This window comes from Coloeus monedula, assembly GCF_965178545.1.
Source record: "Coloeus monedula genome assembly, chromosome: 7".
Classification (NCBI taxonomy): domain Eukaryota; kingdom Metazoa; phylum Chordata; class Aves; order Passeriformes; family Corvidae; genus Coloeus; species Coloeus monedula.
In genome coordinates, this window is record NC_138787.1 from 31,547,454 (window position 1) to 31,559,711 (window position 12,258).

Here is a 12,258-nt window from a genome sequence, read left to right on the forward strand (position 1 = left end):
TTTGTATTTGAAGGGAATTAATGGAAGCTCTTGAGACCTCTAAAGCTCAATTGAACTGGACAGTAGAAGCTATCTGGTGAAAAACACTACCATAGTGGTTATCAAAAATCTCAGTAGAGTTTACAGTCCCTCACTGTACTGAAATCTGCAAGGCTGTGCACTGTAATACGCTGTCGAAAAGTATCTGAGCTACTACAGCTTTATGCTCTTAAGGACATAATTAAGCAAATTTCCCTGTTTTGAATGGGAAAGGGATACAATAATTCATCTGACAAATGAAATCAGATCTCCTACTTGATTTTGTATCCACATTTCCCTAGTTGGGGTGATTTTTTGCTTTGTTTCTTCAAGGGCAAAGATGATTGAACCAAAAGCAAATGGTGTTTATCACTTCTCCCTCCTACAAGACATTGGCAAAACATGCATGGCATGTCAAATGCTGCCTGAGCAGCAGTCCTCAGCCCCCTCTGCCAAAACTGCTCCAACGAGCTTTTAATCACACCAAATGCCTACATGGTAGGCTTCTGCCATTTTATCAGAAGGCAAACATGCAGACAAGTTAAAAGGATATGTTCAAGGTTAAATTAACTGTACTGAAGCAGGTTTTTGAGTGCTGTTAGCTCTGTTTGAAACTCTGAGATTCGGGAAAAAGAAATTTTTTTCTCTGGCAGTGCTGACAGTTACCCCACACCCTCCCTGGTGCAGCAGGTGCTGCAGGCAGCAGCACACGGAGGGCAGCCAGGAGAGGAAGGGCACTCAGTAGCAGAGAGAGCTTCGTGGTTGCTCCAGCCTGCCCTGCCTGGTTGGCTCATGCAGGTCACCCAGCAGTAGGACAATTGAACCTCTTTTCCATGAAAAAAATAATGAGATGTAAAGCTGTAAACTAGGAGTGTTTTAAGGAATTACTTTAAACTCATATTTTTAGAAATAGCAAGATTTCAAGTTGGCTTTCTCCTTTAAAAGTCAGCCAAAACAAGTGGAAAGAAGAACAGAAGTAGATCAGTCCCATGACCAAAGGAGAAGTGAAAGCCCCTTCATGAAGGTTGGAATGAAAGATCTCACTTTTTGCTGACTCACCCAAGCCAAGCAGAGCCTCTGAACTCCTTGGTGGTTCACTCTGTCCCAGTGCACTTAGCAAGTGAGATACTTACAAAAAACCATAACCTTAATTTTCTCTCCAGCCTATGAAAGAGACCAAGAAGGGTGAAACAACTTGTATGTTCCCTGAGAATTAAACATTCATCCTTCAAGCCAAAGCAGCTGTTTGTTTTAAATGCAAATGCCTCCTTCCAGCATAAATGAAGAAATACAGATTCAGAGATACAATAACATGCAATTAATTAGATCTGTTGCAATTATTGGCTCTCACGCAAGCCAGTGTAAGAGCTCAGCCCTGCAGTGCATAGTTAGGACCAGCACAAGATTGGGTGGAGCCCAGGCTGAGCGTGATACCTGTATGTACACGGGCATACCACATGCCCCAGAAAAAAATGCTTCTGGTTTTTATATTTAAAAGCCCCCAGTTCTAGCATAAATTATTTTTTTACACATTTGGTTTTATTTGTCTTGCCTGGAATAACCAAGAAAAAGGAATCATTCCCAGATTCCATATTACATGTTTGCTTCAGGCATCAAGCACAAGCCTTGTTTGTATGAAGAGCTGAGGCTCCATAAAAACTCCTAGATGTCAGCTGGAATTTGGAGTCCTCAGCTCTTGGGGAAGAGCACATCCACTCGGGAAGATGCCAGAAGCGGGCAGCCCCTGGAGTTATGATGCTGTGACCTGGTCCTGCTCTCCGCTGGGTGTAGGAAGCTGCTGCCAAACACCACCACGGGGGAATGGGTTCTTACCTCTCCCATCTCCTAAGCAGGCAGTGCAAAGGCTGCCTGCACTGCTGGGGATCTTGCTTGTTTAGCTGTGCTGAAGGATACTAGAGAAAAGAGCTGCTTAGCTCTGGGGACATTGACATGTTTATAAGCAGATGAAGAGGAACAGGAAAGCAGATCTCAGCAAGCAATGCAAAAAGCAGGAGATGAAGGCACACAGACTGAACACAGACTCCATATTCACAGGCCCCACCCACCTCCCTTTCACTGCACTTGCTCCTGGGTAATCAATGTAAATTACCAGTAAATAGGACCCGAGTACCACCTTTCACACAAGTAGTTGTCATTGTTCAGGGACACTGGTGACAGCCTCTGGCTATTCACTCCAGGTGTTCTGAGGAGCCAGTTGTCCTTCTGCAAGCCAGCAAGGCAGCCAGCAGCTCCAGCAGCTGAAGAGCTAATGTATTTAAGAGGAAGTCGTTAATGGATTTTCTCTCCGACACAGCAACAAGGAAGTTCCCAGCAAAACCGTCAGAAGCAAAACCCAATAGCTGTGCCGTGAATAATTACACTGTGCAATGCCTGAGTGCAGGGGAACTGAAATGGGCTGTTTCAGAAGGGTTGGTATGGATTCAATGGGGTTGGGTCCAGTGAAGGTGAGAGGCCTCAGGAATTCAGGCAACACCCCTTCCAGGACAGTGCCCGGGGCAGACCTTGTTTTCACCCAGAAATGAGGCCCTTCTTGTATGTGCCAGCTGACTTAGAAGGTTGAGAAGAAAGGCCATTATCAGCTTACCACAGGCGCCAGCAGAGGGAAAGAGAAAGTCACGCAATGTATCTTTGTAATCACCTTCCTCCGGCTTTCAAAAGCAAGTGAGGCTCAACCCCATTCCAGGTGTCCCTCCAAGCACAGCTGATGAGCGTACTGGAGACTAAAAATCAAAACGAGATGCTCTAGGGGACCCTGCTGGAGCAGGGAGGCTGGACTAGATGACCTCCAGTGCACCCTTCCAACCTTAACCATGCTGTGATTCTGGAAAAATACAGTCCAGGCAGGATACCTCCCTAGCTAGCATGCCCTGTATCAACATTTCCTTATTCTCATCCACAAGCAATGGCTTGTGTACAAGTGTCCAATTAAAGTTAGTAACTACATCTAAACGGCTCATTAACAAGAAGTGATGTTCATTACCCTGCTTTTAAGAGATGTTAAACTGCCTGAGACAAGCCAACGACCTCTCCTGTTGGAAAGAGAACACCAGGTGCTAATTAACTTGAGATTACATAAACTAATTCAGTGGTGTAGCTGGGAAGCTATTTTCCTGACATTTAACTAAACCTGCTAATACAGTGAGCTCTGAGAAAAATACAGAAATACATTTGTACTCTGACACCACTTCTTGCAAGCCAAACAATCAGAGCTTGAAGAGCAAGGATGCTTCAGACATGGGGGTGCAGTGTGGGAACAGGAAGGTGAAGGACACAGGAAAGAGCTCTTTAGCTGGTAAAGAGCACATGAAACAGCAGGAAATCGTTGAAAAGCCTACAAGGTTATCTCAAATTCCCACGGACCAGCACAGCTGACTGCCCCTCTTGTTCTGCAAGACAAGAAAGCAGTGCTGGTTTCTTGGGCTGGTGCAGACACACTGGAGGGAAAAGGAGAGGGGAGCGTGTGGTGGCCTCACAATTCCCTTGGTCAGAGCTTGGCAAAGCACCAAGCAGTCATTTCTTCAGCAGTTTAGCTGTGTAAACACACGGAATGATGCCTGGGAGATTATGTAAAACTCTACTCATCCCCTTAAATCTGCACCCCAATATCTAAATATAAAAAGACTGAATTACAGTTCTTATTTCAAATCAATTTATTTAACAAACTTCAGGAATATTGCTTAACACTTCCACACGCTTCAGAAAATGAACAGTGACCCACTTCTGCACAGGTTACTCTATAGAAGGATATCTCCAAGACAATCAACTCTGCTTTGTAATATTTAGCTGTCAAAATGCGTCTTTTCCCAGCATAATTAAGTTGAGCAGTACTATACAAAACCGGTTGGAAAAAAGAGTTACTCTATTTTCCCCAGAGGATTCCCTACCCCCAACAAAAGGCCTCTTCTTCAGCTAGCAGAGGGCATCCTAAAATACAATTGCACCACGTCTAGGGTGAACTCAATGGCCAATTGTCCAGTCTCTCTCTAACCCAAGTGGGAGGCACCAGCCTGGAACCCAGTCTGGCTATGGCTGCCTTCCAAGGAAAGGCATGGAGGCACAGCCTCCCACTAGCATGAGGGAGTGTCACACACAAGTGATATCCAAGTCTGGATGTCACCGAAGCATCACTCTGAGGTTACACTAATGTTTCTAGACAAGCCATAGACACCCTTACGTGTAGGGGAACTGTCCTGCCTGGCATGGGCAACACAACTGAATCACTGGTTAGATAAGGTAGTCCTGGTGCAACAGTTTGGGACCAGACCTCACAGGGTCTCTCTGGCCTAAATGGCTCTGCTAAAGCAAACAGCACTAGCTCACACAAACATCTTCAAGTTCAGCCCACCAGTATGTCTTCGACAGTGCAGTTCAGCAAATCAAAAGCACCTTCACAGACACAGTCACAGCGCAGTTTTCCAGAAACAAGTTAAAGGCACAAGTCCTTGTCCTTGAGAGTGGGCCAAGAGACCCCAACAAAGCCCCAGACATTACAAGAGCTTCAGGAGCTGTCTGGGTAGCACAGCTCTGCATCATCTTGACAGAAAGATGAGCAGATTTGTGTGCAAAAGTACAACTGGCACTGTCCAGAGTAAGCCAAGTCTGAACCTGCATTGCAAACTAGGCTTAGGAATGTTGTCTTTAAGAAGTTACAGAAATCCAAGAAGGAATGGAGACTGTCCTCCTGAAGGCAAGCGAGTCCACAGGAGCACATTCATCAAAGTGTGGCACATTCAGCTCAGGCACGGCTTAAGATTCTTAGCTTTCAAAGACAAAGCTGTTTACTCATGGCTCACCTACACAGGCTTTTTGGCCTCTGTGCTACAATGCATTTGTTTCAGGTGAAAAATTGTGTCAAACTTGTTGTACAGGAAAATAAAACCTTGCTCAACAGACAAGGTACAGGAATGAAACACACAGAAACATTTGTTCTAAAACAGATATAAGCAGCTTTACCAGTGGATACAAAGCAAACAGTAAACCAGAAACCCTGAAATACTCTGAAGACATTTTTAACTGTGGGCAACCGAGTGCTGTGTGTTGGACAGGGAGAACACATGTAGGGCAATCTACTCTACAAATGAGGTCTTCTCTCCTTTTACGTAAGACACCATGGAGAACTTCAAAGCTGTAGCAATTTTAGAGATCTTGACTCAGACATTGGCAGAAGGAAGACCAGCCTTAGTATAATAATTTTGGCCAGGTCTCTCAACATTTCTACCAGTGGTGACAGATTAGAGCTGCACCCATCAGCCCCTCCTTAGGCAATCACAGGCTGCTTCTCCTCCCAGGTTCACTGTTAGTCAGGGGAAAAAAAGGACCTGGTCTGGTCAGGAGGATCTAGGGCTTTCTCCTCCCATAAGAAATGCTCCAGGAGACTCTCAGCTACAGGATACGCAGATTTCCCACTGCCCCAGTGCAAACCGTGGTAATGAAAACACATCCCAGAAGCCATGGTGGTCTCTGCATGGTCTGCTCAGCCACAACACCCCATGAAAGCTCCACAGAGCTTGTCCCTCTTGCCCCAAAGAAACAAAGAAAAAAAAAAAAAACCTAAGAGCAATGCCCTGTTACCGTAAACTTTGCAAGGGCTGGGAGAGAGCCAGTTTGGTTGACCAGTTGGTATGTGTCCTTCAAGGGTGCCAGGAGAGTGGTGACACTGGGGAGAGGCCACAAGCACAGGGACATGCATGGCTGCCTGAGGAAAGCATCACATCCCTTCCCTGTACACCTGCATCACCCAGCACCTACCCCTGGCCCCAGGACAGCACCTCTGTCTGAAGTGTCCCCAAAAAAAGCTGACCGAGGCAAGGACAGATAAAGGGAATGTGCCAGAAGGAAACAAAACCTGTGACCAGATCAAGTTCTGCATGCCTTCTCTTTTGAAAGAAAAATGGTGAAATAAGATCCAGTGAAGATTTTCAGTACTCCACACCAGTGAGTGTGGCCAGGCAGAATTCATCCATCCCCAAGCCAGAACAAACCCATGAGACACTCCAAAGTTGTATCACACTCTTCACAGGCTCTGGAATATGGGGAAAAGCACAGCAACACCAAACCCACAGCAGTACAGGTGTTGTGCAAGCCTCAGAACAACACGTGGGATAGATTGCAGTCTTCCAAACCTTTGCAGGTTTAACGGGACACCCTCTGCTTTAATCCACTCCTCCAGAAAACCACATTGCAGGAGCAGCCAGTCCCAGTCCCTGCTTGGCTGGTGTTGCACAGCCCTCCATGCTGACCAGTGGGTGGGTATGTCTTCTACAGGCATCAAGACTGACTCATGCTTCCCCTCCTTGCACACAAATTAAGACAGGGCATCCTTTTCAAACTTCATTAGGCTCTCTTTTTTCCAGTCTAATTGGCAAAGCTGATTACACAAAGGCAGAGATACATCCTTTGTGCCTAGATTTTGCCTCTCCCGTTCCTGAGGTGTGTGAGGCTGTTGATGTGAAGTCCACTGATCCCGTTAAGGAAGAAGAGAAATGCAGCAATGAACTCACACCAGTATGTCAGCGTGAAACCTGTGAAGGTGAGGTGATCCTTCACGAGTATGGAGAAGCTCAGAACACCAGTGGCTGACAGCAAAAAAGAGATGAGAATGAGAACGGAACCCATTGCCCATTTCCGCCTTGCATTGGCATCATCGCAGACTTGGGACACCATCAGCAGCTCCAGGCCAAATATGGCAACCACAACAGCAAAGGACACCATGCTCCTGATGGGAATCACCCCCACGCTCAGCCCCTCCACCTGGGCCAGGCTGAGGTTGGTGACACACTTCAGGACGCTGTCGTTGCTAACGGTGCAGAAGTGCCACAGTCCAAAGAGCTTCCCCCTCGCAAAGAGCCAGCGGCCATCGCAGATGGAGATGGACGACAAGACCACGGCTATCGCCACGCACAGGATGATCAGGCTCCTGATGAGCGTCTCAAAGAAGGATTTCTGTGGTCTCCGGTGCACCAGCAGCTGCTGTGCCTGAAAGGAGAGCATGAGGGAAAAAGAAAACAAGAGTTAACAGCGCTACTTCAGGGTGAGATGAATCCAGAGGGACAAAGCTGTGGGATTCAGTATTTGAAAATATTTACTTGTGCACATCAAACCCCTTCTCGCAGGGGAAGGCTGTACACAGGAGAAAGGAAGGGTGGGTGAAGCTCTCCCGGGTCCCTGGCTGCATAAACAATGCTCCCACGTCAAGGCCCGGGACCGGCATCACAAAAGCTCTCGGCTGAACCAGGTCCCTGCCCTACGGTCTTGCGGCACAGCCTCCTGCTCTGGCAGGGCTGGAGGAAGCCACCGGCCCCTGGGAGGATGGAGGCCGGTGGCTGGGACGGGGGAGGCGGCAGCCGTGGGCAGAGTGGGCTCCTAGTTCCCAGTACTGCCCCCCGGGCTGCAGCCAGCCGGTGTCTCCTCCTCGGCCGGCAGCAGCCGCGGCCCGGACCCGAGTCCTCACGCCGGGGTCGCACGGCTCAGTTGCCCAGGGGCTTGGTGGGGGGGGAGGGGATCTTCGGCTCCAGCCCCCGCGGACCCGCGTGGGCGACACACCTCCCCTCCTCACTGAAACCCTCCAAGGGACCCGAGATGTAATGGAAAGTCGAGCCAAGCGCTCGCAGCCCCCTCGGAGAGCCACGTGCGGCCGGCAGCGGGGAGCGGCCGCCGGTCGGAGAAGGCGGGAAGAGGGGATCCGGCCGGCTGCGCCCCGCTGCTCAGGGAAGGGTCGGAGCTGCTCCGGGAAGGGTGGGAGTGACCCCGGCCGCGCACGGACGGGCCGAGGGAGCAGCCCCGCGGCGGGAGGGAGCGGCGGACGTACCTGCGCCCCGATGGCCGTCATGCTGCCGGCGGCGCCGAGAGACGCGGGCGGGCTGCGGCGGCCGCTCTTTATCTCCCCGGAGGGCGGAGTGCAGTCCCCCCGCCCGCCACGCCCGCGGGGCCGGGGCGCCCTCCGGGCCCCCCCGCGGCTGAGTCAGCAGCGCGGCCCGACGGGCGGAGCCGGGCCGGATTGGGTCGGGCCGGGCCGGGCCGAGCGGGGTTGCTTCCCCACAGCCCGGTATAGCGCGGGGGGTAGCGCTGCCCTGGCCCGGTGGCACAGACTCGCCCAAGTCCGCTCTGGAGCACGGCCGCCGGGCAGGAGGTGTCCTGGGCGGTGGCGATGCCTCTTGCTGCGCTGCAGCCTCGCCCCGTCCCGTGTCCCCGCGTGTCACCGGCTGCGGGAGGGCTCGAAGTGTGTTCCTGCCGCCAGGAATAGTTTGTGGTGTAGCGCCGGTGCCAAGCACTCGTGGACGGGGAGGCAGCCCCAGCCCTGCCCGCTCGCCCGGGACACCGCAGGAGCCTCCGGGAGCGGCTCTGGGGCTGCGGTGATGGGCTGCGGTGACACCCAGCCCCGGGGACGCCGGTGCGTACAGGAGCAGCCCATCCTGCCCTCGCCGCCCGGTCCCCGCCGTGTGTGCGCCTGTTCGTGTCCCCGAAGCAGCTCGGCACCGGCTCCGGTGCAGCGATGGCCTCGCACCTTGGGCTGTGTGCGCGCTGTTCTCTGTTACCAGACTGCTCTGCCTTACCTATCTGTACCTGTACTGTCAGCAAAAACCTCTCTGCTCATAAAGTTTTACGCCTTTGCTCTTTTTCTCACTCATGTTTTGCCATCCTCTAAGGAATTACTGATTACTCTACTTTTTTTTTTTTTTTTTTTTGTCTGAAACAGCTTTTAAAAAACCCAAGAAAGTTGGGTGTTGCTGTGTCATCAGAAGCTCTTGTTTTAGTGCCAAATTCTGATTTTGACTCCAGCACAGAGTCTGCAGTCCAGTGGACAGACCCACGGGTCGTTGTTCTCAGCCTCCCTCATATGCACAGGGGTCAGAATTTGGCCATTCCCTTTCTAGACTAAAGGAGTTGGAAGGATCTCCTTCTCCAGTATGGGGTGGTAGAAGTTAATCTAACTTTACCCTTCTTCCACCTTCTATTTCTGAACTAATCATCTGTCCATACAGATTGTCCCATTATTTTAATCTCGATGCAATTTCATAAGGGCTTTCTGTGTTTCCTTTAAAACACCATTCATGTCTGCTATGATTTATCTGGGGGTGTTTTCTGTAACACTATTTCTAGTAAGAGTGAGTGTTATGAACAACGTTTACTTTAGTTTTCATACTTTTAATTTTAATGATGAATATTGACCTTTTTCTTCCTGCAGAATCTTTTGTTTAAATGTTTCTCTACAAAGCTGTATACAGTGTTAGATTATATTTCTATCAGACACCAAATGAGATTTTCTGCTTTTGCAACCCTCAGCAAATCTTTGCAAGGTCTGTTGTTAAAATTTATTTTTGTGGGTTTGTGGTTTGCAACATATTTTATTTCTGAATGTGCTACAAAACTAGCAAACTTGATGCTTGCCACATCCTTTCATCTTAGGTTCACCAGTTGATAGAAGAGCTTTATGAACATCCTGAGCTCTTTATTCCACAGGTTAAACAGCATTTCTGCATTGCATTGTGCAGACTGATTGCATACATTTGCTGTTATACCCTTCCACTTCAAAGTTCCAAATTCAACTATATATATCTATTTTTGGCTCAAAAAGCATAAGCAGGTCTTGTTGTCTCATTTGTTGCATGAGCTGAATAAATGCTGCATACATATAACCATGCTGAGCAAATGCAGACTTGGACAAAATACACCAACTCTTATCTGGCAAAAACCTCACTAACTTATACTTCCTCTAACATTGGCTCAATCCTGCAAAGCATTAGGCAATTTGGCCCACAATTAGCAAAATCATTAAGCATAGATCTGCATTTAAAACATCTGAGTCATCCTAATGATTTCAGCAATTAAAAATCCTAATTTTTAATGGTGAGGAGTATTCTGCTGAGCAAGATAATTTTTTTTCCTGTAAAAGCCCATGGTAAGGCTCACATGAGTAAACACACACATAAAAAGCCTTGATGAATGAGGAAATTGAACTGGTTACTTTGGAAACCACAACTGCTCCCCTGTCATACCTGTATTCTTTAGTAAATATATAGTTATGTGCCAAGCCTGTTCTTTGAGGAAAAAGGGTGGTTGGGGATGGTACTTTTTCTGCAAATGAGAAATAGTTTTAATGTTTTGTATTTAGTGTCCCCAGATATAAATGTGAATGAAACTTGACCTGGAATTATAATCAGCATTGAATAGGTACTTTCAGAGTCACTTTTGTGAAGTCACCCCAGAGAGGATGATTGTAACAAGTGAGTGCTTCATTTCTGCACTTGTTTGGCTGGAGATACCTTCTGGTAAAACTGTCTGGCTTTAGAAAGCCTGTGAGAACTCTGCACCTTTTTCAAATGTAATGAGTTTATCTTCATTGTCTCATTACAAAACAAGCCAAACATATTATCTGACTTTAAAAGAAAAAAAAAAGTGGGAAAATGCCTCTATACTGTTTTTGAAAATCATATGTGAAAACAGTATTTTACAATAAAAAGATCCCAGTGCCTTAAAAGAAAAAAAAATTTGTCTGAAAAATACATTACCTATGTAATAACAACACAGTAAATGACCTTTAAAGCACTTTAGAAGTATTTTTGGTTCAGTTGTGTTAATGTAGAGTTCTTGGTATATTGCCAGTTTCATTATTTTGTTTAGAAAGTCCCTTTTCTCTATTGTTTAAGTAGGCATTTCACATCCTATCCCTGGAGAGAAAGTTTTCGGGGAAATGTGTTCATAAATAATGGAAATTACCAGAGACTGTTGTACAACACAGAAATAGGTTCATCTGGTTCATTTAAAACCATGAGAAGTTTGACACTGAAGAATCTGTTCCAGCTTTTCTCCTGCAGAAGCTTGGAGAAGGTTCAGGACCGAAATCTGAGAGTCACCAGGGGCTTAGGGAACAGTTGCCCAATGAAGTGAAAATCACTTAGAGGTGAAGCAGAACGCGAGTGACTGAGGCACCACCAGTCCACGTTCATCTAATCTTGAAGCCAGTTACTTCTGTACATCCATTTTTCTGTTTAATAAAATTCTTTCTGATCACATCTTTAATTCTTGACATAGCAACTCACCTGGCAAGGCATTTAAACCCTCAGTTTTTGTTAGATCCCTAGTTCAAGATACCTCTCCAGGCAGAAGTTGACCTGATCTTTGAGACAAATAGATCTTGAGTACCTTGCAGACTGAGACTTTGGCAGGTGTCCAAGATCTGTATGGGGGGAAAAAAATGTTGCTATTTTTTTGTATCTTCTCAAAGCAGTGAGCATGTAGAAAATGTTATGAGGAAGAAGGAAGAGGCTAGGTGTCTCTTGTCACTGTTCTTTTGCCTTCTCTTTTTCCTGGTAGTAGACTGAAAATCCAGGTTGAAGAAGTTGCATTCAGCTCAGGCTGGGTTCAGCCTAGTGGGGCCAAAACAGAGCTTCTGGAATGGGGCAAAAAGTCAGCAAGCTGCTGGCAAGCTGCTGAAGCCCAGCAGCTTCTGGGAACACAGGCAGTCATCCTAGGTGAATCGTGCCCCAGGCAGCAGCATATGTACCAAAAAGGGGTTTGTGTTGTGCCAAGGCCCACACAGCTCAGACCAGCCCCTTATCACAACTACTTTACCTCACGATTTTCCTCCCATCACTGCAAGTTATTGCAGCCAAGCGGACAAACTCATCCTGGCATGTAAAAGCACGTGAAGAGGAGAAAGCTTCTGGGACAGATGGTTTCACTTTGCCTCCTGCCTGGACACCTCTTCTGTGCCACAGGAAGGCAGACTGGCCACCAGACAGGGGCTACCACGTGTCCCTGCAGCCCCAGGCTCTCCCACTCACTGCTGGATGTGCATGGGAGGCCTGGGCTGCTGCACATGGTGATAATACCCAGTAATACCCACCACCAGGATCTAGGTCCTATTGTCCACCCACATCAAACATTACTTGCTAAGGGACTCCGAGCTGGGTTAGAAACATGCTGATATTATGGAATCCATTACAGTGATTTTAGCCCCCACCTCAGTTAAGTCTAAGAAGAAGAGAGATATTAAGCAGGACAGGCTTAAAGGAATACGTATTGTATCCCAGCAAAAATTGCTTTCACTTCTCATCAGTTTTTGGACCTACCTCAGCATCACATTGCAGAGATCCAGCACTGGGTGCTCACTCATTATGCTTCAGATTCAGCCTTTTTCAGAGATCACTGGCTTAAGATATACCTCAAAATATTTGCATCTGACCATTCTGACAAATCTGCTTTGAAATACACACTCAA

The 12,258-nt window shown here is 47.6% G+C and overlaps 1 protein-coding gene across 1 annotated transcript; it reads right to left on the reverse strand.

Annotated features, from left to right (window-relative positions):
• Window positions 1-6,441: 6,441 nt before the first annotated feature.
• TMEM37 (transmembrane protein 37) lies at window positions 6,442-7,871 on the reverse strand (the record flags this gene model as incomplete). The annotated part of the gene is made up of 2 exons (XM_082284949.1): window positions 7,847-7,871; window positions 6,442-7,014 (listed from the first exon to the last, which is right to left on the reverse strand). Exons 1-2 carry the CDS (start codon window positions 7,865-7,867, stop codon window positions 6,442-6,444), a joined length of 594 nt encoding a protein of 197 aa, XP_082141075.1. The 5' UTR covers window positions 7,868-7,871.
• Between the last annotated feature and the right edge of the window lie 4,387 nt (window positions 7,872-12,258).